General features: G+C 49.7%; 1 protein-coding gene across 1 annotated transcript in view; it reads right to left on the bottom strand.

Annotated features, from left to right (window-relative positions):
- Nucleotides 1–27,695, bottom strand: part of LOC140901044 (uncharacterized) — an 88,244-nt gene that overhangs the window by 19,313 nt on the left and 41,236 nt on the right. Inside the window, exons 3-4 of the mRNA XM_073319212.1 lie at nucleotides 14,414–14,675; nucleotides 9,687–9,769 (exon numbers count right to left, since the gene is read on the bottom strand). Coding sequence (XP_073175313.1) covers nucleotides 9,687–9,769; nucleotides 14,414–14,675 — 345 coding nt within the window. The remainder of the gene's footprint in view (nucleotides 1–9,686; nucleotides 9,770–14,413; nucleotides 14,676–27,695) is intronic.

Below are 27,695 nucleotides of genomic sequence, written 5' to 3'. Positions count from 1 at the left end.
ACCTGCGGAAGTAAAGAAACAGATTGATAGAGCCAGAAGAGTTCCCCGAAGTTACCTACTACAGGACAGGCCTAACAAAGAAAATAACAGAACGCCACTAGCTGTCACCTTCAGCCCCCAACTAAAACCCCTCCAACGCATTATTAAGGATCTACAACCTATCCTAAAGGATGACCCAACACTCTCACAAATCTTGGGAGACAGGCCAGTCCTTGCCTACAGACAGCCCCACAACCTGAAGCAAATACTCACCAACAACCACATACCCCACAACAGAACCACTAACCCAGGAACTTATCCTTGCAACAAAGCCCGTTGCCAATTGTGCCCACATATCTATTCAGGGGACACCATCACAGGGCCTAATAACATCAGCCACACTATCAGAGGCTCATTCATCTGCACATCCACCAATGTGATATATGCCATCATGTGCCAGCAATGCCCCTCTGCCATTTACATTGGTCAAACTGGACAGTCTCAACGTAAAAGAATAAATGGACACAAATCAGATGTCAAGAATTATAACATTCATAAACCAGTCGGAGAACACTTCAATCTCTCTGGTCACGCAATCACAGACATGAAGGTCGCTATCTTAAAACAAAAAAAACTTCAAATCCAGACTCCAGCGAGAAACTGCTGAATTGGAATTCATTTGCAAATTGGATACTATTAATTTAGGCTTAAATAGAGACTTGGAGTGGCTAAGTCATTATGCAAGGTAGCCTGTTTCCTCTTGTTTTTTCCTACCTCCCCCCCCAGATGTTCTGGTTTAACTTGGATTTAAACTTGAAGAGTGGTCAGTTTGGATGAGCTATTACCAGCAGGAGAGTGAGTTTGTGTGTGGGGGGGGATGTGAGAAAACCTGGATTTGTGCAGGAAATAGCCCAACTTGATTGTCATGCACATTGTGTAAAGAGTTGTCACTTTGGATGGGCTATCACCAGCAGGAGAGTGAATTTGTGTGGGGGGGTGGAGGGTGAGAAAACCTGGATTTGTGCTGGAAATGGCCCACCTGATGATCACTTTAGATAAGCTATTACCAGCAGGACAGTGGGGTGGGAGGAGGTATTGGTTCATATTCTCTGTGTATATATAAAGTCTGCTGCAGTTTCCACGATATGCATCTGATGAAGTGAGCTGTAGCTCACGAAAGCTTATGCTCTAATAAATTGGTTAGTCTCTAAGGTGCCACAAGTACTCCTTTTCTTTTTGCGAATACAGACTAACACGGCTGTTACTCTGAAACACATTGTATTGGAAGGTAACGTTCTGAACATTCCACATACAATTGAGTATACCAGAATAAGGCAAATTTCATAGCTAGATTAATAGTCTTTTAGCAGTACAGTATTATTGAATCTGAGCTCTAAGGTTAGTACTTTCCCTGCCTCCCCCCCACAACCTCTCTCATTTTATTTAATGCAAAACGTGTAACCCAGCACCCAAAGGCAGTTAATTGCAACCACACTGAGGAAGAAAAAAAAATCTCAAACCTGTAGCAAAAAGCAGCAAAGCTGCAAATTCTGGGCTACCAGCCGAATACCTGAGACTCTCAAAGGACAATTCAACTACCCTTTCCTTTGTTTCAACAGAGGGTAGGAGAAGCAGGGATTGACGCCCCCTCTCATATGCAGAATCCCACATGCCTTGTCACCCTAGCTGGGTATAAATCTCAATTTCTCTCTCCCGAGCTCATCAGATGCAGGGGGAAGGGAAGAATCTGTGCCAGCTTTATCCTGCTTATTCCCCCACCCTCCCCGAGCTCATCAGCCAGGGATATTGGTGCCAACTTCTTCTTCTTGCTTATTACATGCCCTCCAAAGCCCATACAATGGTGTGAGGGAGAAAGGAGAGAAGATATCACCATCACCTTCTCCACCCTTATTATACCCAATTCCTTCAAGCAATGGTGAGTGTATGTGAGGAAGCAGTGTAAATTCCTTCCCTCATCCATCATTGCCAAGTGACAGTAAGGTAAGGGTATAATCAATTCCACCTTTACCCTCACAGTCTCCAAAACTCACAACTGACAGAATATTACCAGTGCAGGTTTTCCCCTCCCTCATTATTTATTACACACATACTCACACCAATGCAATGCTGCATACAAGGGGAAACAACGTCAGCTTCTACTCTAGTTATTATACCCCCATCACCAGAGACCCATTCAATGTTGCATATGTATGCGTGTGTGTGTCAGTGCCAGACACACACACACACCCCAAACTCCGTAACACACTGTGTGGTGGAGATAATGTGTGTATGGGGAGTATCAGGCCCCCTGTAATGCTGTGTGGTAGGGGGAGGGGATCAGTGCCCCACTAGGCCCCACGCTGTGCAATAGGGGGACAGGGTCAGCACCAGCCCCCCACCAGGCCCCACACGGTGCCATGCGCCAGAGGGTCGGAGCCAGTGCTGATCTCTGTGCTGTGCCATGCCACGCAGCAGGGATCAGGACCAGTGCCAGCCCTCCTCCCCCTTGGAGCCCGTGCTAACCCCCATACCATGCCATGCAGCAGGGGGGTCAGGGCCAGTACCACCCGCATGCCATGCCGTGCAACAGGGGATCGGGATCAGGGCCAGCCCCACCCCAAGGCCCCAGGCCATGTTTGCGGTAGGCTGTCAGGGTCCGCCAGCTCCAACCCCTTCAGGCGCCGTGCCATGCAGTAGGGGGTCGGGGTCAGTGGCGGCGGCCCCCCCTGCAGATCTAGGACAGCTCTGTGCTATGGGGCCGGGGTCAGAACCGGCCGGGCCCCCACAAGCCCCACGCTCATGCGGCGGGTGGAAAGCGACGGTCAGGTCCCCACCCGCCGTCCCCCCAGCCCCACGGCGGAGGCGGTGCGCAATAAGGAGCGAGCTCCTGGGCCAGCCCTTCGCCCGCGTCCAGGCCCGCCCCGGGGCGCCGAGGGCACGGGGAGAGCTCGGAGCAAGGCCCGCAGGCCGCGGGGAGGGACGGGGGAGGAGGGGCAGCGCAGAACCCCCCTCACAGACGGGGGCAGCCGGCCCCCTCCCCGAGAGCCCGGCCCCGGCAGCCTCTCACCTGAGTAGCTCATGACAGCAGCTCCACGTCCCACGCTCACCTCACACACTCACCCCGGCCCGCGGCTGCCTCCTGCGACAGACGGTAACGGCAGCTGTCCAGCCCCGCCTCCCGACCGCATTGGACGCGCTGCTCCGCCCACCTGCAAGTCATTGGTGGCCGGGCCTGCCACGCACCGCCTCCCTCCCTGTCCACCAGAGAAATTTCCCGCTGTGCTCTGTTGCCATTAGAAGAAAAAGCCGTCAATCAATATCACTCTTACTTTCCATAGGGTGGACAAATGTCAATCAAGGACCTCTTCAAATACGAAAGGCGGACATTAACGTCAATCGAAATGAGTTTAACAGCTCATTGGTCAGGCTATTTGTCAGTCATTACACGCCAAAGCAGAGCAGTGACGCCCGTCTGGGCTCCAGGCAGACGAGAAGGAAGGAGGGGTTGACACCCGGCACTGTGGAACGCCCTGGAAACCAGATGAGTCCTGAAGAGAGAAGTCACAAAATCCCAGCAGCTGCAGGATAAATAGCACGAGCCGCATAGCAGGGCACACCGGAGAGATGGCAAACTGAATGAAATATAATGATAATCTGGCAACACAGGCAGAGGATGCAGCTGCTGGAGGAGCCATCTGCAAAGTGACCCGGCTTAACAGCAGTAAACGACGGACACCAACAAACACTCTCATCAAAAACAAACAAGGACACCTCCTAACAACTGAAAAAGAACAAGAAATGCGCTGGACAGAGCATTTCAAAGAACTCCTGACCGGAGAGCCACCTAAAGAGGAAGCAAACATCAAGGAGGCAAAGAAGATCTAGATATCAACACAGACATCCCAACTAAGGAAGAGATCATTCAAGCCATCAAATCCTTAAAAAATGGGCAAGCTCCTGGCAAGGAAAACTTGAATGCAGAATTGTTCAAGGTAAATCCTAAATTAGCAACATCTATCCTGGCCCCTCAATTTACATCAGTCTGGGAAAGGGAAAAAGTGCCAGATGTGTGGACCAATGGGGTTACAGTGCAGATACTGAACAACATACTAATCCACAGAGGTCTCCCTACCAACACTACAGAAAGAGGGATTCTAGGTGGACTCCTCCTGAAGGTCGAAACAGCAGACTGGACTTCTACATAGAGTGCTTCCGCCGACGTGCACGGGCTGAAATTGTGGAAAAGCAGCATCACTTGCCCCATAACCTCAGCCATGCAGAACGCAATGCCATCCACAGCCTCAGAAACAACTCTGACATCATAATCAAAAAGGCTGACAAAGGAGGTGCTGTTGTCATCATGAATAGGTCGGAATATGAACAAGAGGCTGCTCGGCAGCTCTCCAACACGAGTTTCTACAAGCCATTACCCTATGATCCCACTGAGAGTTACCAAAAGCAACTACAGCATTTGCTCAAGAAACTTCCTGAAAAAGCACAAGATCAAATCCGCATAGACACACCCCTGGAACCCCGACCTGGGATATTCTATCTACTACCCAAGATCCATAAACCTGGAAATCCTGGGCGCCCCATCATCTCAGGCATTGGCACCCTGACAGCAGGATTGTCTGGCTATGTAGACTCCCTCCTCAGGCTCTACGCTACCAGCACTCCCAGCTACCTTCGAGACACCACTGACTTCCTGAGGAAACTTCAATCCATCGGTGATCTTCCTGATAACACCATCCTGGCCACTATGGATGTAGAAGCCCTCTACACCAACATTCCACACAAAGATGGACTACAAGCCGTCAAGAACACTATCCCCGATAATGTCACGGCTAACCTGGTGGCTGAACTTTGTGACTTTGTCCTTACCCATAACTATTTCACATTTGGGGACAATGTATACCTTCAGATCAGCGGCACTGCTATGGGTACCCGCATGGCCCCACACTATGCCAACATTTTTATGGCTGATTTAGAACAACGCTTCCTCAGCTCTCGTCCCCTAAAGCCCCTACTCTACTTGCGCTATATTGATGACATCTTCATCATCTGGACCCATGGAAAAGAAGCCCTTGAGGAATTCCACCATGATTTCAACAATTTCCATCCCACCACCAACCTCAGCCTGGTCCAGTCCACACAAGAGATCCACTTCCTGGACACTACAGTGCTAATAAACAATGGTCACATAAACACCACCCTATACCGGAAACCTACTGACCGCTATTCCTACCTGCATGCCTCCAGCTTTCACCCTGACCACACCACACGATCCATCGTCTACAGCCAAGCTCTGCGATACAACCGCATTTGCTCCAACCCCTCAGACAAACACCTACAAGATCTCTGTCAAGCTTTCTTACAACTACAATACCCACCTGCGGAAGTAAAGAAACAGATTGATAGAGCCAGAAGAGTTCCCAGAAGTTACCTACTACAGGACAGGCCTAACAAAGAAAATAACAGAACGCCACTAGCCGTCACCTTCAGCCCCCAACTAAAACCCCTCCAACACATTATTAAGGATCTACAACCTATCCTAAAGGATGACACAACACTCTCACAAATCTTGGGAGACAGGCCAGTCCTTGCCTACAGACAGCCCCGCAACCTGAAGCAAATACTCACCAACAACCACATACCCCACAACAGAACCACTAACCCAGGAACTTATCCTTGCAACAAAGCCCGTTGCCAATTGTGCCCACATATCTATTCAGGGGACACCATCACAGGGCCTAATAACATCAGCCACACTATCAGAGGCTCGTTCACCTGCACATCCACCAATGTGATATATGCCATCATGTGCCAGCAATGCCCCTCTGCCATTTACATTGGTCAAACTGGACAGTCTCTACGTAAAAGAATAAATGGACACAAATCAGATGTCAAGAATTATAACATTCATAAACCAGTCGGAGAACACTTCAATCTCTCTGGTCACGCAATCACAGACATGAAGGTCGCTATCTTAAAACAAAAAAACTTCAAATCCAGACTCCAGCGAGAAACTGCTGAATTGGAATTCATTTGCAAATTGGATACTATTAATTTAGGCTTAAATAGAGACTGGGAGTGGCTAAGTCATTATGCAAGGTAGCCTGTTTCCTCTTGTTTTTTCCTACCTCCCCCCCCAGATGTTCTGGTTTAACTTGGATTTAAACTTGGAGAGTGGTCAGTTTGGATGAGCTATTACCAGCAGGAGAGTGAGTTTGTGTGTGTATGGGGGTGGGGGGGATGTGAGAAAACCTGGATTTGTGCAGGAAATAGCCCAACTTGATTGTCATGCACATTGTGTAAAGAGTTGTCACTTTGGATGGGCTATCACCAGCAGGAGAGTGAATTTGTGTGTGGGGGTGGAGGGTGAGAAAACCTGGATTTGTGCTGGAAATGGCCCAACCTGATGATCACTTTAGATAAGCTATTACCAGCAGGACAGTGGGGTGGGAGGAGGTATTGTTTCATATTCTCTGTGTGTATATAAAGTCTGCTGCAGTTTCCACGGTAAACATCTGATGAAGTGAGCTGTAGCTCACGAAAGCTCATGCTCAAATAAATTGGTTAGTCTCTAAGGTGCCACAAGTACTCCTTTTCTTTTTGCGAATACAGACTAACACGGCTGTTACTCTGAAACATACCAAAGAAAGAAACTCTCAGTGATTGTAATAATATCACACTTTTATCTGTGCTAAGCAAAGTATTGCGTAAGATCATAGTCCAGCGTATATCAGAGGCAGTTGATAGCATTCTCAGAAAAGAGCAAACTGGTTTTTGGAAAGGACATGGATGTACAGACCAGATCTTCACTCTACAAAACATAATAGAAGAGTGCTTAGAATGGCAACGGCAACTCTATATAAAGTTCATAGAATTTGAGAAGGTTTTTGATAGCATTCACAGAACCAGCCTATGGCACATTCTGCAGGCATTTGGAATTCCTTTCCATATAATCAACGTCATCAAAAGCTTCTATTTCAACTTTACATGCAGTGTTGATCACAGTGTGCTCAGTGTTGAATTCAAAACAGGAGTACGTCAGGGTATGTCATGTCTGCAATCCTCTTTAACATTGCCATCGACTGGGTAATGCGATGTACAACAGAAGACATGCCAAGAGGCATTAAATGGACACTCTTTTCATCCCTTGAAGACGTGGACTTCACAGATGATGTCACTCTCCTATCACATACCCAACACCATATACAAGAGAAAACAACTCAACTCAACATATTCAGCCAGAAAATCGGACTGAAAATCAACTGCAATAAGGCAATCATGATCTTTAATATTGCCTCACCATCACTCGTACGGATAGAGGATTATGTTCTCACCAATATAGAAACATTCACATACTTGAGCAACACCATCAGCCAGGATGGTGGAACAAGCCAGGACATCCGGAACAAAATCAATAAACTCAGGAACACCTTCAGGAGCTTAAATACAGTCTGGAAATCATCAAAATACAACACCAAAACCAAACTCAAGATTTATCAGAGCTGCGTACTTTCAACACTACTTTATAGTGCAGAATGCTGGGGAATGAGAAAGTATGACATGTCCAAACTGTCTTCATTCCACACAACTTACCTCAGAAAAATCCTCTGCATCTTTTGGCCCAGAACAATCTCCCACCAAGATCTTCTGACACAGTGCAACCAAGAGGATCTGAGTATCATCATTGCCTGGAGGCATTGGAGATGATCGGTCATGAGCTTCGGATGGAAATTGATTCCATCACCAGAGTAGCAATAAGATGGACACCTGAAGACAAGCGAAAACAAGTCCACCAAAAACAATATGGCGAAGAGCTGTGGAAGCTGCGCTGAAAAACCTGGGGCACAGCTGGGAAAGCATTGAAAGACTTTCCAGAAACAGACAGGAGTGGAGGAGCTTCGTCACTGCCCTAAACGTAACAGGCGTAATAGGAACATGATGATGATTGATGACGATGAAATGCCAAAGCAAGGAGGGGGGATTGGCTGAGATAACTGTCAATCAGGAGGCAGGGTCACAGGCAGTATCCTGCTCTCTGGTTGGTCAGAAGGAGGCAGGCTCGGCTGGCCTTAGCTGTACACAGACCCGCTTCACCTTAGGTACAATGGCAGCTCAGTGAGGTTGTGATGCTGCGGGCCCGTGTTAGGGCGGGGACCCAACCCAGGCTGGCTAGACTACGGTGCCTCCGCAGGGACAAGGAGCAGTGCAGCTGTCAAAGCCTCCCTGCCGGGCAGCCCGAGGCCCGAGCCAGGCTTCCAAGCCGTGGCACGCAGCTGGCTGGCCGGCCCATGAGGGTGGTGGCACCTTGCCCCTTGGGCGGGACACAGCGGAGTTAGCACAACCTGTAGCTGCTGCACACTGAGGCATCTGCCCTGGAGCGGGGGCGGGATCCCCAGCGTGGCAGGGACTGGGGCTGTGCTTGGGAGGGCACCGCAGCAGCCGGGGGAGGCTTGGTGCCGCTCGCTGCGCTCCCCACGCGGCTTCCAATATACTGAGGAGCGGCCTGCATCAAGAGCAGGCCTGTCCTCCCTTCCTCCGCAGAGAGCCCCCCATAACCGGGCCTGGCCCTGCGTTCCCCTGCTGAACCAGCCGTGGGCCCCCCCAGTCCTGCAGAGCCAACCATGGGCGTCCTGGTCCCACCTTCGCTGCTAAGCCACTGCTGGGCCCTGCAGACCTGTCTAAGCCCCACTGTCCGCCATCGATGGGCCCTGTGGACCTGGTCCCAGTCCCATCTTCCCCAATTGAGCCAGCTGTGGGCTGAACATACCCAGGCTACGGCCCCATCTTCCCCCACTTAGCCGTCAATGGGCCTTGCAGAGTGGGGTCCAGCCACCTGTTTCCCCGCCAAGCCAGAGATGGGTCCTGCAGACCAGGCCCTGACCCTACTTTCATCCACGAAGCCATCAATGGGCCCCACATACCCAGACCCAGTCCTGCCTTCCCCCACCATACTATTGATGAGCCCCATGTACCCAGGCCCAGTCCTGCTTTTCCCCACCAAGCCATCAGTGGGCCCTGCAAACCTGGCCCTGGCCGAGCTTTCCCCTGCCGAACCATCCATGGGCCATGCAGACACAGACCTGGCCCTGCTTTCCCCTGCCAAGCGATCGATGGGACCCAGATACTCACACCCAGTTCCGCCTTCCCCCACCAAGCAATCAATGGGGCCCACATACCCAAACCAAGTCCCACTTTCCCACATCAAGCCATTGATAGGAGTGGTCCTGCTTTGAGCAGGGGGTTGGACTAGATGACCTCCTGAGGTCCCTTCCAACCCTGAGATTCTATTATGCTCCCTCCCACACGCAGGGCAGAGACCAAACCAAGGGTGGCTCCTTGTTCAGAGGGGTAACCTGAAGGGAAAGACAGGCTGAGAGCTGGAGAACGAGAGAGACAAAAGCCAGGACTTTCAATGTCTTGGGAAGACTTACAGATTTCCCAGGACAGCTACTTAAAAAAATGGACAGTCCTGGACAGATGGCAACCCTAGCTCTGATTGAGCTAGCATGTAAAAAGAGCAGTATAGCTGTGGCAGGTCAGGTTAGCTGCCCCACGTACATACCCAAGGTTTCGGACGGGATTGTACTTGAGGCGGCTAACCAGACCCCTTGCCCATGCAGCTGCAGCTACTCTGCTTGGCACACGCCTTCCTCTGCTGCCTCCCAGGGATCTGCTATGACTAGCAGCTCTTCTACCTCCATATGAAGGGTCTCCCGCGAGACCTCTATGAACTGCCAGTCTTTTACCACGACCAGGAAGCTAGTCTTGGTGACCAGGTCTGCGGTGACCACCGAGGGGGAGGACCTCCTTACGGAGCCGTTGGTACACAACCCCCATCTCGGTATGCAGGTGGTGGAGTCCCCCTCGGTGTACTGGAGGTTGGTCCTGGCTGGTATCACCAGGATTGGAGATCCAGGAGACTACAACTGGAGGGACTGGGTGGACCTCCGGGTGCCCAGCCGGCACATGGGGCTCTCCACCCCCTGTATCCCCCAGTGTATACTCCAGGAGGTGAGGGCAGCCTTACTACCTGCCTCTCATGCTTTTCTTGAGCGGGCCCTGCGGGAGGGTGCTCTCTGTCCACCCCTCACCTCTGGCCCTCCAGACCTCACCATCAGGCCCCTGTCCCACGAGGCCTCCCTGCTGCACCACCTGAGCAGGCTGTGTGACCTGTGAACTGCGTCCAGGAAACAGCTGCTCCGCACCCATCACTTCCTCACCCTCATGTCTCACCCCCACACCCGGGACCTCCTACCATCCACGGAAGGTGAGGAACACCAGTGGGCCAGTTTGTATTCCATCTTGGTCCCGCTGCCCACCTGGGATATTAGTTGGCAGCTCATTCATAGAGCCCTGAGCACAGGTGTGGTTCACCACCTCCCCTGACACCTGCTCCTTCTGCGTTGAGTGGGAGATCCTGGCGAACATCTACCTTGAGTGTGCCAGATTGCAGCCCCTTTTCTGGCTCCTCCAGAACCTCCTCCTCACATTCTAGCCATACTTTCCCCCTCATTTCCTGATATATGCATGCCCCACCTGTGGCCAGGGCCGTCTTTAGGATTTATGAGGCCCCTATGCAGTATTATTAAACTGGTGCCCCTACGCTCCACTGAAGGCGGTCCCCAGCTGGTGACACTGACCCCAGTGTGTCGAGGGGGCACAGACACCCTGCCTGCGGGCCCCCAGAACCCTCCCCCCCATTGCTGACACACACTGAGCTTTGTACACAGCAGATGCTGTGGCAGTGACTCAAGACAGGCTTTGCGCTGTCACATGGAGGCTGCATCTTGCCAGAGCCCATGGCCTTCCTGCAGCCCCTAGCCACGCCTGGCTCACCACGAGCATTTTGACAGGAAGTACCAAGCAGTAATAACAACAACAATAATACAAGTGTGCACCTGACAGAGTGAGTGTGTGACAGAGAGAGAAACTGTGTGTGTGTGTGTTGGGGTGTGTGTCTCACACACACACAGAGTCTCAATCTGTATTGGGGAACTTGTGTCACTTTAAGTCCCCTCACTTCCTCCTTCCAACCCTGCACCCCCGTTGACTCACATGCAAGTTTCGCTCTGCCTGGCCGCCCCCAGAGACCAAGTGGTGCATGTCGGCAGGGTCCAGGGAGGAACTCCGCTCCGGGCAGCGCTGGGCTAGGGCTGTGATGCTCTGGGCTCCCTGTGGCGCTGGGTTGGATCCAGCCAGAGTCTGGAGCCCTCAGCCGGCCTGGCAGAGGAGTGAGGGCGGGAGGGAGGATTAGGGTCGGGAAGAAGCCCGCCGGCCCAGGGCGGGAGAGGGACCAGAGAAGAGAGGATTCCAGCAAGGGTGGTGCCCCAAATTTTCGGGTGCCCTCTGCTACCGCGTATGCTGCATATGCCTATGGACAGCCCTGCCTGTGGCCCCATGAAGTCGCTAGACCTCCTCACATCAACCTCCTCCTGGCGTTGGCCAAGGTGGCCGTCTGCCATACCAGGAGGAGGAAGCTAGACATGGGAGGTGCTCTGTGACTGTGGGACCTATTTCTGATTGTCCCTCTAGTCACGTGTCCAGGCAGAGTTCCTCTGGGCTGCATCCACTGGCTCCCTGGATGCCTTTGAGGAGCAGTGGGTGCTGTCCAGCGTTCTCTGCTTCGTGTCCCCCTCTGGACCCCTGCTTTTGACTCTGTGACCCTCACTCCTGTCCCTGTTTTTTCATTTGTTGTCCCCCACATTCGGTTGAGACCTGGGCCAGGTAGCTCCTCCCCTGAGGCTAGGAGGAGGGGCTGTTGATTGTGGGTGGGCTTCCCCCAGAGCCTCAGTAGGTGCAGCTGCATTGCTATTTTTACCATGAACTAGGGTGGGTATGTCTACTTCAGCTGGAGATTACACCTCCAGCTCCCATATAGACCTACCCAATCACTCTGTGCAGTAATCCAATCACTCTGCAGCTCCAATTTTATTTCACACTGTAGCTGCTCTCACTCAAACTAGACTAACTCCAGAGGAGCTAGCTCGAGCGAAGGCATAGTTTCAGAGAGCTCAGGTATAAGCAGAGGAATGTTGAGTAGGAGGAGGAAGGTGGAAAGTGAGAGACTGAAGGAGCTCAGTTTATGTAACTTATCAAAGGTAAGGGTGACTTGATCACAGTCTATAAGCACATCCAGGGGGATATTTCTGACAGAGGAGGGCAGACTGAAATGCAATAGCTGGGAGCTAAAGCTATCCAAATTCATGCTAGAAATAAAATGCAAATGTCTAATAGGGAGGTGAATTAACCATTGGAATAACTAACTGCCGGATGGGGTGGATTCTCTATCACTTGGAGTCTTTTAACCAATGACTAGATGTCAAAGCTTAAACAGAAGTGATGGTAAATAACCGCATGGAGTTCACTGGCCTGTGCTAGGTAGGTCAGACTAGATAATCATTATGGTTGCTTTTGGCTTTAAAATTGATGGCTATGAATTGTCAGCCTCAGGGGTTCAAAAATCACAAGTCAGGGTCCCAAAAAACCATGAGATTAAAAAAAAAAGAATGTTTGGGAGTTCTCGTGTTTTAGCTTTTTGCATTTTTCAGTTTTTCTCTGCAACCACGAGGGCTAGAAACTGACTTTAAAAAAAAAGGCTATAATTTTCACAGAATAACGACTCCAGAAGCTGGTGCTTATAATGGATCACAAATTGATTATGGGTGAAGAATGTGATGCTGTTGCAAAAAAGACCAATGTCATTCTGGGGTGTATTAGTAGGAGTGTTGGATATAAGACATGGGAGGTAATTGCTCCATTCTGCTTGACCCTTGTGAGGTCTCAGTTGGCGTACTCTGTCCAGTCTTTAAGAAAGAAGTGGACAAATTGAAGAATCCAGAGAGCAAAAAAAATGATCAGAGTGTTAGAAAATACACTGGCCCCTCACTAGAATGTGGGGTTCAGGATCCATGCGCAGCACCATGTTAACGCGAGGACCCCGTTGTAGTGGGGCCGCGTTATAATGGATCCCAATTTAAATATTTAAATTAGGGATCCATAACCGTGACCGCGCCATACCGAATCCGCGCTATAGCAACGCACGCTCTGGTGAGGGTCCGCCGTATGACCTGTGAGGAAAGGTTGAAAGAATTGGGCATTTTTAGTCTAGAGAGGACTGAGGGGGGACATGACAACAGTCTTCAAATATGTAAAAGTTTATAAAGAGGATGGTGTCATCTGTTGTCCATGAGCTCCAAGGCTAGGACAAGAAGGAAGCGGGTTAATCTGAGGCAAGGGAGATTAAGATTAGCTAGAAGGGAAAACATTCTAGCTTTAATGCCTGTCACCACCCATCATTGCAAAAACTACTGTAATACCATGTTTAGTTCAGGTACTCATAAGTCAAGGATATTGATTAACTGGAAAGGGTTCAAAGAAGAACCACGCGAATGATTAAAGGTTTAGAAAACATGCCTTATAGTGATAGACTCAAGGCATGAATTTTTAAGAGAGAGAAAATTAACAGTTTACCAAGGGTTGTGGTGGATTCTCCGTCACTGATGATTTTTAAATCAAGATTGGATGTTTTTATAAAAGCTCTGCTGGAGGAATTATTTCAGGGAAGTTGTATGGCTTGTGTTAAACAGGAGGTCAGACCAGATGATCATAATGGTCCCTTCTGGCCTTAGAATCTATGAAATGTAGGGAATTTTAAGAAAAATATTCTAGCCTTGACAAGGTAGGATGGAAAGAGCTGTAAAGCCAGTCTATGAGCAAATGCCTTCAGACCTGAGACTAAATACTGAAAAGAGCAGCTGCATCTTCAGTGATCACAGGAAAAACTTTTGTGGGAACATAGATGGAGAACCCATAATAAATCCCAGCTGGAGGCTAGACAGACACACAACTATTATAAGACAAAGCATCTGAAATGGGACACTAGGATGGAAAATGGGTATGCTGGAGCAGGTTTTATTTCATATGGAGAGACACTGCAATATAACAGGAAATAGAGTATTAGAAGCAAATTTTAAAAAATGGGACTAAAATCTAGGTATCCAACAGGAACTAAAATCCTGGGATGGAGTCTGGCCAGAACAGACAAAAATAGGGAGCAAATGCTAGGGAGCTGCCCATGGGACTGAAATGGCCTGCATTCTGTCTCCCACTGTCTATGTATACAGCCTGTCCATACGAGGTTGAAAGAAGGCATAAGTTAGACCCCCTTAGACTTGCCTTATTACAGGTTCCTTAGCTCTTGTGGCAAGTGGGATCATCTCCTGGATATTGCAACAGGCGAGGCTGGGGCAGGCAGCCGCCGCTGGCAGTGTGAAGAAGTCTAACTCCTGGGGAGGGTTTCTAGTCTTTGGCATTGTACACTCAGTAATTTCTCCCCTTATTAAGTGTCTTGCTGGCCCCATGCTGTTTACTGCAGTGTTGGGAGCTTGCTCAGGAAACAGACACGTTGGCCCGGCCCATGTTCAGGGTTTCTGTGCTAGGTGGGTTCTCTGGTGCTCTATGAGGTTGGAGCTCCAGCTGAAGCTCTTCCCACAGTCACTGCATTGGTAGGGGCGCTCCCCCGTGTGGATGCGCTGGTGCTGGGCAAAGTTGGAGCTCTGGGTGAAGCTCTTCCCGCAGTCAGAGCACTTGTAGGGGCGCTCGCCCGTGTGGGTGCCCTGGTGCCGGATGAGGTGGGAGCTCCGGCTGAAGCCCTTGTTGCAGTCAGTGCAGTAGGACCATTTCTCCTTGGATTGGAGCCCTCTCCCCCAGGGCGGGGATCTGCCCAGCAGCTGCTGCTCTCTGTCATTGCCCCCCAGCAACTCCGACCTGCCAGGACTCTCTGAGCCCACTTCCCGGGGGATGTTCCCTTTGGGTCTACTCCCTTCCTCAGGACATCCCTGCTCTCTGCCTCCTTCTCACTCATAATCATAGGCCGTGAGTTAAATGGGCCCATGGTGCCCGGGCTCCAGCAATATTCAGAGGCCGGGGGCCCAGCTCCACCAATGTTCAGGGCCAGGTCTCACCCCCAGCCCCGCCTGCCACCCCCCAGCACCTCCCCGGAGTGTCCTTCGGCCTCCCCTTGATGCCCAGGCTCCCAGGGAGTGGAGCATCTCTGTCTCTCCCCTGCAGCTCCATCCTGCCTCCCTGCATCAACTGCTGCCACAGGGTCCTAGTGCCCCCAACTTCACTGCCAGGGCAGGCTGACCCTGAGCCTGCCCTTCCCCCTCAGACACTTTCATTTTCCAAGGGCACCCTCCACTAGCACAGGGGGCCCCTATGCCCACAGTCACCGCTCCTGCCCCATGCTGGACAAGGGTAAGCCCCCACCCCCACCACAGTGAAGCTACAGTGAGGGGCAGCAGCAGGGGAGGAGGTGCACATGTGATGGCAGCCCCCCCCACGGCACCCACCGCAGGGGTGGTGAGGGGGCTTCCAGTACCGGAAAGGGGCCCTAGGAGCACGTGCAATGGCAGTGATGCGAGGTGAGTGTGGTGCAAGGGGGAAGTAGGGGGGCCCTCCCCTGGAGCTCACTGCTGCCTGTAGGGAGAGGGCTGGGGGAATCCTCCTCTCTGGCCCTTGCCCCGGAGCAGCCTGTCTGCACCCCAAACCCCACATCCCCAGCCCTGTCCCACCCCAGAGCCCTCATCCTCTGCACCCCTACCCTCAACCCTCTACCCAGCCCTGAGCCCCTCCCACACCCCAAACCCCTCATCCCCAGCCTTCTGCCTGAGCCCCCCGCACACCTCAAACCCCTCATCACCAGCCCCACCCCAGAGCCCTCACATTTTTACATTATTTTAAAAAATATACATTAACTCCTTGCTTAATGTTGTGGTTATGTTCCTGAAAAATGCTAATTTAAGTGAAACGATGTTAAGTGAACCCAAGGAGAGACTCCCCCTTCTTTCCAGCCAGAGCTCAGGGGCTGCTGCAGTAGGGGAGAGAGGGAGAGACCCCCCTTCTTCCTAGTCCCAGCTTGGGGACTGCTGCGGCAGGGAAGAGGGAGAGACCCCCCCTTCCACTCCTTCCCAGCCCCAGCTTGGGGGCTGCTGCGGTGGGGGAGAGACGGTACATCCATTGCATTAGAAAGATTAAGACCACTGATATTAAAATATGAGTTGTGTGCTTTTATGTGTAGGACAAAAAAAGTTCATTATTATTTAGGGGTTTTTTAATATAGCACTTTTATCCAAAGTGCTTTACAATAGTTAGCTAACAGTACAAACAACATTTGGAAAGATCATTAAGTGGTCCGCCAAGACCCTCAGCAATTTTCAAGTGGTCCGTGGAAAAAAAAAATTTGAGAGCCACTGCTCTAATTAATCAGCAACGTAACAATAAAACAACGTTAATCGGGACGACTTTAAGTGAGGAGTTACTGTATATTGGCTTACAAGGTTGCGGGGAGGAGACTTGGACCTGTTCTGGGCACCACCAAAAATTATACAAACCTGTCGCCCCTGCTCACGATCCCATCTGCTGGAATAAAAGAGAATCCAGACATCACTCACTCACTTGCCCCCTGGATTGGGAGGAAAGAGGAGCTGCAACACAAGAATTTTTGGGGGCAAAAATTGGAAAGGGGAATGTGCAAAAAAGGTTTGCTGTTGGACCTAACAGAGAGCACTGTCACTTTAAGGGCATGCTTATTACAGGGCCTCTGTCTCTTTAAAGCCAGGCATTCTGGCAATTGTTGGGTCTAGGGCTCAGTCATAGTCCGCTGAAAGCAAGGCCTGCGGGGATTAGACAGGTAAAAAGCCAAGCTGCTGTAGTAGTAGAGAAAGGGCTTTTTTCTGGGGTGAGCAGCTATGGGTGTTAGGTCTTTTCTGGCCTGAGCTTGGAGAAGGAACCTGTCTGGAACTATGAGCACAGGCTGATGAGAAGGCTAAGAATTCCCTGCAGCTCAGCAAAGTGAAAGGGCTGTCATCAGAGTCCAGTGGGAGGGCTAAGGGGAGCCTCTGTAGCTGAGAGGTGAAGGCCACTGTGATCCAAAGGAGGCAGGACTGTCTGCAGACTGTAGTCTAGAAGCATAAGGATAAAGTGTGGCTGGAATTGGGGGAGGGTGTCCTGTGCCAAGTATTGGAATATTTTGGGCCATTAATAAAACCAAGACCTGGGAAGTCAGGCTACTTTGGAACTACAGCTGAGGGGGGGTGTGTGACACAATGTTGCCAACTCCAGTGACCTCTATTGTGTGATATTTGGTGTCAGCCTTAAAGCCCTACTGGCTGGAATTAAGAGATTGCATGAGAATTTCTGCTTTAATTCTTCAGAGAGGTTTCCTGCATTCCTGGCTGCAAAATACTGCTTGAAAATGTGAGTGCTTGTGTGCCTCCTGAAGCTCAAAATCAAGAAGGCAGATAAACCTGGTTTTGTTTTCTTAAATCTCATGCTTTTTAAGTCATTAATGGTATTTTGGGGGAGGGGGAAGAGAGAAGCTGACAGTTTTTGAACACTTGTAGTTGGGGATAACAACAGTCACTGATGTGGGGTGGCGGGGGGGAAACTGAGGCACAACTGTCGTTCCGCCCCGTGTTGGAGGAGTGAGTTGAACCTCCTACACAAACAGACCAAGCACTGTGTTGCCCAAACATGTCTAGAGGGGAAAGGCAAGGAAAGCCGATGAGCAGCTGAAGTAAAACAGAGAGCATAGATGAAGTGAGGGACAACCGCCAAAAATCCAGCTGGGATTGATAAAACTAGAGCGTCTCCCCTCCAGCTCGCCCCATAAAAGATCTCCTTCTCCCATTACTACAGTGGCTTGGCTTTTATAGCCTTCTCGTCTCAGCAGGCCTTGCTCTCAGCCTGTCGACACATGAGCTATAGGTACTACAAGTCCCAGAACACCTGGGGACAGAGCACCTGTAACATGAGTGCTCTTAAAGGCTGAAGAGCAAAACTTTCTTGCAAATTCCTCTTTCCCCCCTCCCCCCCCCGCCACAAACAGTCTGTTTTGCAGTTCCTCTTTCCTCCCAGTCATCAGTGGGTAGATTAAAAAAAATCTACATTTCAACAAAGGCATCAAAGAAAAGTTTATGCTTGATCCTGTTTTAATATTACCTCTCCCTGTGCTGCCATGGAGTGAGCTGGCTGGTTTACAAGGCAGAATGGGGTGAGAGGCTGCTGGGCTGTGCACCCCCAGAATTAGTTTGGGATACCCTGCTGGGCTGTGCATGCTTCTCCCCATGTGGCCCTGGAGTTGGCTGGGTTGTGCATTTACTGCCCCCCCACCCCCAGCATTCTCCCATACAGCTAGCTGATCGGGTTCAGGGGAGAACCCTGTTGGACTGTACATTTCCCCCACCCTTCCCCCATGCTGCCCTGGAGTTGGCTGAGTTGCAGGCGGAGGGACCAGCTAGGCTGTGCATCTCTGCATCACCCCTGGTGCTGCAGGGCAGTGCATCGCCCCCGACTCCCATGCTGCTGTGGAGCTGGCTGGGTTGGGGGTCTCTGTAGGGTGGTGTAACCCCCGTGCTGCCCTTTCAGCTGGCTGCGTTGCGGTCCCTGAATGGCAGTGCAATCCCCGTGCTGCCATGGGGCTAGCTGGGTTGGAGGGCGTATCAAGGCTGATTCCCCACTCTGGCACTTTGATTGCAGAAGGTGAGGGCCCGCAAAGATTTGTATTAATCTCACAAAGTTACAGCTTTTTTCTGGCTTTGGATGGGTAGATGCTGCCACCACCCAAGTGCAGAACCCCTTTAAGAATCCAGGAAGGTGCACTTGGGAATTCCTTCCTGTGGGGTACCCTCAAGCCCTTTCACCTCACCTTCGGGGAAGAGCTGAGGGGAAAAAAAGGGAAATCAGCTGTTGCCACCAGCTAATTAAACAACATGCACAAACCTCTTAATATACAAGCAACCAATTCTGTTCTTAAAAAAGGTAAATTTTATTTAAAATAAAAAAAAGAAGAAAATACATCTGGAAATTTAGGCTTTTGCTAGATTTAAAAACAACAACAACAAAGATTAAGCATCAGATTGGAGGATTTGATGCTCAAAGCAGGACCAATCCCCAACTAAATCATCCCAGCCAGGACTTTGTCAAGTCTGACCTTAAAAACCTCTAAGAAAGGAGATTCCACCACCTCCCTAGGTAACGCATTCCAGTGCTTCACCACCCTCCTAGTGAAAAAGTGTTTCCTAATATCCAACCTAAACCTCCCCCACTGCAACTTGAGACCATTACTCCTCGTTCTGTCATCTGCTACCACTGAGAACGGTCTAGATCCATCCTCTTTGGAACCCCCTTTCATGTTGTTGAAAGCAGCTATCAAACCCCTCCTCAGTCTTCTCTTCCGCAGACTAAACAATCCCAGTTCCCTCACCCTCTCCTCATAAGTCATGTGTTCCAGACCCCTAATCATTTTTGTTGCCCTCTGCTGAACGTTTTCCAATTTTTCCACATCTTTTTTGTAGTGTGAGGCCCAAAACTGGATGCAGTACTCCAGATGAGGCCTCACCAATGTCAAATAGAGGGGAATGATCACATCCCTCGATCTGCTGGCAAAGCTCCTACTAATTGGCCTTCTTGGCAACATGGGCACACTGTTGACTCATATCCAGCTTCTCACCCACTGTAATCCCCAGGTCCTTTTCTGCAGAACTGCTGCCTACTCGCTCAGTCTCTAGTCTGTAGCAGTGCATGGGACTCTTCTGTCCTAAGTGCAGGACTCTGCACTTGTCCTTGTTGAACCTCATCAAATTTATTTTGGCCCAATCCTCTAATTCGTCTAAGTCCCCCTGTATCCTATCCCTACCCTCCAGCGTATCTACCACTCCTCCCAGTTTAGTGTCATCCGCAAACTTGCTGAGGGTGCAGTCCATGTCATCCTCCAGATCATTAATGAAGATATTGAACAAAACAGGCCCCAGGACTGACCCTTGGGGCACTTCGCTTGATACCGGCTGCCGACTAGACATGGAGCCATTGATCACTACCCATTGAGCCTGATGATCTAGCCAGCTTTCTATCCACCTTATAGTCCATTCATCCAGCCCATACTTCTTTAACTTGCTGGCAAGAATACTGTGGGAGACCATATCAAAAGCTTTGCTAAAATCACGGAATAACACATCTACTGCTTTCCCCTCATCCACAGAGCCAGTTATCTCATCATAGTAGGCAATTAGGTTAGTCAAGTATGACTTGCCCTTGGTGAATCCATGCTGACTGTTCCTGATCACTTTCCTTTCCTCTAAGTGCTTCAGAATTGATTCCTTGAGGACCAGCTCCATGATTTTTCCAGGGACTGAGATGAGGCTGATTGGCCTGTAGTTCCCAGGATCCTTCTTCTTCCCTTTTTTAAAGATGGGCACTACATTAGCCTTTTTCCAATCATCCGGGACCTCCCGCGATTGCCATGAGTTTTCAAGGATAATGGCCAATGGCTCTGCAATCACATCCGCCAACTCCTTTAGCATCCTCGGATGCAGTGCATCGGGCCCCATGGACTTATGCTTATCCAGCTTTTCTAAATAGTCCTGAACCGCTTCTTTCTGCACAGAGGGCTGGTCACCCCCTCCCCATACTGTGCTGCCCGATGCAGTAGTCTGGGAGCTGACCTTGTTCATGAAGACAGAGGCAAAAAAAGCATTGAGTACATTAGCTTTTTCCACATCCTCTGTCACTAGGTTGCCTCCCTCATTTAGTAAGGGGCCCATACTTCCCTTGGCTTTCTTCTTATTGCCAACATACCTGAAGAAACCCTTCTTGTTACTCTTAACATCCCTTGCTAGCTGCAACTCCAAGTGTGATTTGGCTTTCCCAGCCTCTGGCACACCTCACAAGACTGGACATAGGTAGAAAGATCCATGCCCATTTCCTCCCAGTGGAATGACTTCCCCAAACGGTCTTTGGTCCTGTTCACCCCAGCATGGCCACTAGGGTGATCTTGGGCTAAGCTCAAGAGCTTTTCCCTATACTTAGTTGGAACTAAGGTCCTTTCATGGATTGAGAACTGGTTAAAAGACAGGGAACAAAGGGTAGGAATAAATGGTAAATTTTCAGAATGGAGAGGGGTAAATAGTGGTGTTCCCCAAGGGTCAGTCCTAGGACCAATCCTATTCAACTTAGTCATAAATGAGCTGGAGAAAGGGGTAAACAGTGAGGTGGCAAAGTTTGCAGATGATACTAAACTGCTCAAGATAGTTGAGACCAAAGCAGACTGTGAAGAACTTCAAAAAGATCTCACAAAACTAAGTGATTGGGCAACAAAATGGCAAATGAAATTTAATGTGGATAGATGTAAAGGTAATGCACATTGGAAAAAATAACCCCAACCATACTTACAATATGATGGGGGCTAATTTAGCTACAACTAATCAGGAAAGAGACTTTGGAGTCATTGTGGATAGTTCTCTGAAGACGTCCACGCAGTGTGCAGCGGCAGTCAAAAAAGCAAACGGGATGTTAGGAATCATTAAAAAAGGGATAGAGAATAAGACGGAGAATATCTTACTGCCATTATATAAATCCATGGTATGGCCACATCTTGAATACTGTGTACAGATGTGGTCCCCTCATATAAAAAAAGATGGGTAAGGAATGGTGTCCCTAGCCTCTGTTTGTCAGAGGGTAGAGATGGATGGCAGGAGAGAGATAACCTAACAGGTAATGATCAAGTGTACTCCCTCTGGGGCACCTGGCATTGGCCACTGTCAGTAGACAGGATACTGGGCTCGATACCTTTGGTCTGACCCAGTGTGGCTGTTCCTTATGTAACTGTCCCTGAGAATGCCAGTCCTCCTTGTCCCCACCAGAAAGAGTTTCCTTGTATAAGAGTTCTTCTTCTATAACAAACCTGGACCTATTAGAAGAGCTGAGAGGTGGTAGGTCATTCCGTGCCACTGTCCAAGCTCCCTTGAGGCTTTCATCTGCTTCCTGCTCTGCCTGGAACTGCTCCCTTGATGCTGGAGACATTACTTCCTCACTGGGTTGTGGACTTGGGCTTGGTCCCACTAGAAGTGATGCAGGTGATGGGGGGTGTCTCCATCGATTGTGAACCACTCTCCGCTGGTGAACTAGTTTGTATTTCAGGCTCTGGTTGAACTTTTTGCACCGGTTTAGCTGCTGCTGTGGGTGCAGGCTCTTTGGCACCGTATGGTACTGGCTCCCCTGACTCTTGTGGGGTTGCAAGCACGGGCTCTGGTGCTGACTGCTCCACCAATTCTGATCCTTGGGTTGGTTCTGGCTGGGTCCCAGGAGCTGGATCTACAACTGCTGCCATAGACTTTTGTCTGGGATCTGGTTCCACCACTTCTGGCTGGGTCCCTGGGCCTGTGGTATTAGGGGACACAGACTGGGTCCTTGTAGGAGGCTCAGGAATGGAGTTAGGTCTGGAGCCCTGTTTAGCCTGGCTGCGGGTGATCATCCCCACCCTTTTTGTTAGCCTCCATGATTGGCTAAGTCTTCTCCCAGCAGCATGGGAATGGGAATGGGATTATTGTCATAGACTTCAGAAGTCCGTATTCCTGACTAGCCCTTGTACTGGACAGGCAACTTGGCTGTAGGCAAGTTAAAAGAGTTGGCCTTCCTAGACATTTCCTGATCTACTTACATATCTGGGGTTTTAGATGAGTAGTTTCTAGGCCTTAAAGGGTTGCACCGTCACTTGGGCTCTGGGTTGATGAATTTGGGGTCCACCAGGGATTGGTGAATAGCTGACACCAGTGCTCCAGTGTCTTTCCACGCAGTAATCTTCCTCCCACCCACACTCACAGTTTCCCTTCGCTCTGGGGGTGTTTGTGAGGCATCTGGGCCTGAAGGCTCTCGGTGGGGTGGCTGGAGAGTAGGGTGGTAGGACGAGAGGGCATCTGGGGTTTCCCTGGCTGTGTGGAGGGCTCCTCTTTGCGAGATGGGGCCTTGGGCTGACTCCGATGGAGGGGTGTTGTCTCGGGTTGCCCCTTCTGGTATCTGTTCCAACTGCTACAAGCTTTCTTCTTCTCTGCCACCTCTACCCATTTACAGTTTGGGGCTTCCCATCGAGGATGTACCTTTCTATTTCCTCAGGGACACCCTCTGAGAACGGCTCCATTTGCAGTAGGAGAGACCGATCTTCCCGAGACTCAACATGTGCTCCGGATAGCCAGGCGTCCCAATTTTTTACAGTGTGATGGGCGTGCTGGGAAAATGCCACGTCTGGTTTCCACCATCGGGCTCTGAGCCACTGATGGGCCTGCTTGGGGCTTAGTCCCATCCGAATTCTGGCCTTGTGCTTAAAACGTTTGTACTCGTTCATGTGTTCTTTAGGCATTTCAGCTGCCACCTCTGCTAAGGGTCCATTGAGTTGTGGCTTCAGCTCCACAATATACTGATCTGGAGGGATGTTGTACCCATGGCAGGCCCTTTCAGAATTTTCTAAGAAGGCCTTTGTATCATCGTCTACCCTGTATGTGAGGAATTTCTTGGAATGGGGAGTGGTACCTGGAGAAGGATTGTTAGGGCTACCTGGTTGACCCACCTTAGCCATTTCCAGCTCTAAGCACTTCAGCTCCATTTCTACCACCAAGTGCTTTGCCTCTCTCTTCTCCTCTGCTTCCAAGCACTTCATCTCTCTCCTCTCCTCCGCCTCCAAGTGCTTTATCTCTAGGAAGAAATTCCTGTCTTCCGCAGTTAGAACTCAGTCTGGGTTAAGGGCATCCCTCCATCCTGGCACCGGGATCTTGGGTTGGGGAGGGCTAACCCTTCCCTCCTGAGAAATCCCCAGTCCCCCATCCCCTCCCTGCATTTCTATCATGGAGCTGGATGTCTGGGCTTGATCTTGGCCTGTCTTCTCCGTGGCATGCTGATTTGGGAAGACTGGTTGCTCTAGGATTTCAGTGCCCGACTGCAACCTCATGCACAGGGCTGCCCTGCTCTAGCCTAGCTATTTCATTGCCATGAAGCTAGAAAAATATAAACTGCTTGTTGGACTCCCTGGCTTTGCAGGCCAAACCCTTTGCGGGCCTGTTCCCCCTCAGGCAGCAAAGAAAAGAAAAAAAAACAAACTACCTGGCTTTGCAGGCTGCCAAAAGGAAAAAAGTGTCCTTTTAAAATCCTGAGGTCTGTGCCTCTGGTTCAAAGTGATCCCACCTCTCTGCCACCAAGTCAAGGCTGATTCCCTACTCTGGCCTTTTTGACCTTGGATGGGTAGATGCTGCCACCACCCAAGTGCAGAACCCCTTTGAGAACCCAGGAAGGTGCACTTGGAATTCCTTCCTGTGGGGTGCCCTCAAGCCCTTTAACCCGCTCTCCGCCGGGGAAGAGCTGAGAAAGGGTGAGGGGGAATGGAAATCAGCTGTTGTCACCAACTAATTAAACAACATGTGCACAAACCTCTTAAGACACAAAAATCCAATCCTGTTCTTTAAAAAGGTAAATATTATTAATTAAAAAAAAAGAAGAAAATACATCTGGGAATTTAGGTTTTTGCTAGATTAAAAAAAAACCATCTACAAGGATTGAGCATCAAGAATAGCTTTCTTGAGGTCCAGTTTAAAGGTTACAAGCAAAACAAAAGCACCTGGGGTTAGCACAGAGGAATCCACAGCCATAAAGAAATAAAAGGGATAAACCTAATTGCATCTTCCTAGACATTTCCTGATCTAGTTACATATCTGTGGTTTTAGATGAGTAGTTTCTAGGTATGATACTGACGATTTTTCAAACCTGGCCCAAGCTTCTCACAGTATAACTGCTCCGTCTGCCTCTCCCCAAGAACAACCACAGACAGACAAAAGGGGAGCCTTGTTTCAATTTTAAAAAGTTCTAGCCTTCCCACTGGCCCTTTTGGCCAGATGCTTACTCACTTTCTTTTACCTATGCATAGCAGTAAGACTTTTTAACCCTCTACAGGTAGAGCAATTAGCGAACAGCTACTAAGGGGGATTTTATAGCTATTGGCTGGTTGGGTGTCCATAAGGGAGCTCCCCCCCTTCATTTATCACAGGGGGGTTCCCTGTAGGGTGGTGCACACCCCCTCCCCCAGCACTGCCCTGGAGCTGCCTGGGTTGGGGTCCCTGTGGGCAGTGCAGCCCCCCTCATTGCCCTGGGGCTGGTTGGGTTGGTTGCCCTGGGGCTGGCTGGGTTGGGGGTCCCTGCAGGGCTGTGCACCCCCCAAGTTGTTCTGGGGCTGGCTGGGTTGGGGCAGGGATCTCTGCAGGGCTATGCACCCCCACACTGCCCAGGGACTGGCTGGGTTGGGGTTCCTGCAGAGCAGTGCACTCCGCTGTGTTGACCTGGGGCTGGCTGGGTTGGGGTCCCTGCAGGGCGGTGTACCCCCTGACTCACCCTGTGCAGGCAGTGTAGGGAGCCCCTCAGCCTGGCCCCAGTTCGGGGTAAGTCCCTCGATAACACGGTACCCCCTGTAGGGCACTTCTGAGCTTCTTTAGCTGCTGGAGGACTCAACATCTCTGTGGTTGTATCACTCCTGTTCCCAGCTGCGTGCAGGGCTGGACCGATCCACACACCCCATTCCTGCAGGACAACCTGGGGTGCTCACCCGTCATGGCGCTGGCCAGCAATCCTCCCCGCTTTATTACAGTAGCAATACTGGGGGTTTCCCTTGCTGCCTGAGCTTTTAGGGTGCACATGGAGCTGATTCTCTAGTGCTTCTCAGTGAACGCCAGGCCAGACACTGGCTGTGGTTAAAGTAAAAGCTGAGACTTCTCTATGTTCACTGGACTCCAGGAGCTGGGGCTTGAAGAAGAGCAACAGAAGTCACCAGTGTCAAAACATGACCCCCCCCTAAAGGCTTAGGGAGGCAAATAAAAGAACCCCAGGATGATTAGTTTATTTTTAAAAACTCTTTATTCTTAATCTCTTGATTTTGGAATGTGTGGCTGACTTTTGAAAAAGATGGCTTTAGGTAGTATTTAGAGTTCAGGGCTGTTGTTGGGTGTCTGTCCCCCCCCCCCCCCCAAAAAAAAACAAAACAAAACTGTTTAGTTACGGCTTCCCTGCTGCAGCATTTCTCAGTCCATAAAGGGGGAAGGGAATCCAGCTTTTGTCCCAACCACAAAGAGTAGAAATGTTTAAAAAAATAAAAGCTGATTGTGATGTTGTTTTATGGAAATATGCTTATGAGTGTGAATATGATGTAACTGGAATATACTTTATGCAAAAGGTCTCTTGTAAGGTATCATTGCAAAGCTTGTGATCTATTGAGTGTGTTCATCCCATTTGTTTGCATGTATTATTTCTATGGCTGGAGTTAGGAGAATAAGATATAAACTTGTATTACTGATGTAAGCATATTAAGTGGAAGCCATTAAAGGTGCTTCAGAATCAATGACCTGTAAATGGCTCTGTTTACTTGCAAACCTTCCTGGGTATGTGCAGGCCAGCCCTGGAAGAATGGAGGCTGGGGTCTCACAGGACATGTGAACATGTCACCTGATACTGGAATCCATCTTAAACCTGGTGCTTTTCCATTTAGAAGGAGGGGTGGGGACCCAGAGAGACAAAAGATTCCTACCTTGTGCCAAAGCTATAAAAGGGGGTGGAACAGAACAAAGGGGGCTTCCAGTCATGAGAAAACCGCTAGTTTCCACCTAAGATGTCTGCTGAAACTAACAAGAACTGTACCAGGGGAAAGGATTGAGCCCAGACTCGGAAGGCGTCTAGTCTGTGAAAGAAGCTTATTGGAACAGCTCTGAGGGTGAGATATTACCTGTAATCACTTTCTTAATGTATTAGGCTTAGACTTGTGTGTTTTTTCTTTATTTTGCTTGGTCACTTACTTTGTTCTGTCTGTTATTACTTGAAACCACTTAAATCCTACATTTTATACTGAATAAAATCACTTTTGTTCATTATTAATGAACCCAAAGTAAGTGATTAATACCTGGGGAAGCAAACAGCTGTGCATATCTCTCTATCAGTGTTATAGAGGGTGGATAATTTATGAGTTTACCCTGTATAAGCTTTACAGAGAGTAAAACTGATTTATTTGGGGTTTTGATCGCATTGGAAACTGGGTGTCTGGGTGCTGGAGATTGGTAACCTGCTGAGCAGTTTTTGGTTAAAATCTGCAGCTTTGGGGGCTTGGAGCAGACCTGGGTCTGTGTTGTAGCAGGTTAGCATGTCTGGCTCAACAAGGCAGGGTTCTGGAGTCCCAAGCTTTGGCACGGAAAACGGGCTCAGAGGTATAATCTCAGCACATCAGGTGAAGTCCCAAGGGTGTCTCTGTAATCGAACCCATCACACTGATTTTGCTGTCAGGAAATTTATGTCCTTTCTCTCCTATCTTACATGACAAATACATAGTTAAAAATTGTAGGTATTTAGCATTAAGGTGGAATTTATGATTGCATGCAAATTAACCAGTGACATAACTTTTATAACATGTCACACATGGAGCGGTACCAAATTTGGCAGCTGTTGAGATAGTCTACAAGTGAAGACCCTGATCCTGCCAAAACTTCCCACACTGTGTAGGCCCAAAAATGAGCATGTGCATAAATCTTGGTAGAATCAGAGCCTAAACAATCAACAGAAAGCTCATTAAGGGAAGGGATGTTGCATAAAATCAGGGTGATAGCTTGCAAATGTCATGTTAGTACCATGATGTTTTGTGTCGTGCTTAGAGACCCCAGACTGAGACTGGATCACCTAGCACAATGGTTCCCTAAATAGCTTGGAGAATAAATAGGGTTGGTTTGGTTATAATGCAGTATTGGGTATTTTTTGCTCTACTTTTATTTATCTACTTTAAATGTATGACAGGGTGGGGGTGGCTGGCTGTGGGAGGTGCTAAGGCAGGCAGGGGTGAACTAAGGGGGAAGGAG

The sequence above is a fragment of the Lepidochelys kempii genome, chromosome 20 (genome assembly GCF_965140265.1).
Source record: "Lepidochelys kempii isolate rLepKem1 chromosome 20, rLepKem1.hap2, whole genome shotgun sequence".
NCBI classification, from domain to species: Eukaryota; Metazoa; Chordata; order Testudines; family Cheloniidae; genus Lepidochelys; species Lepidochelys kempii.
This window is presented reverse-complemented; position numbering and strand designations above follow the sequence as displayed.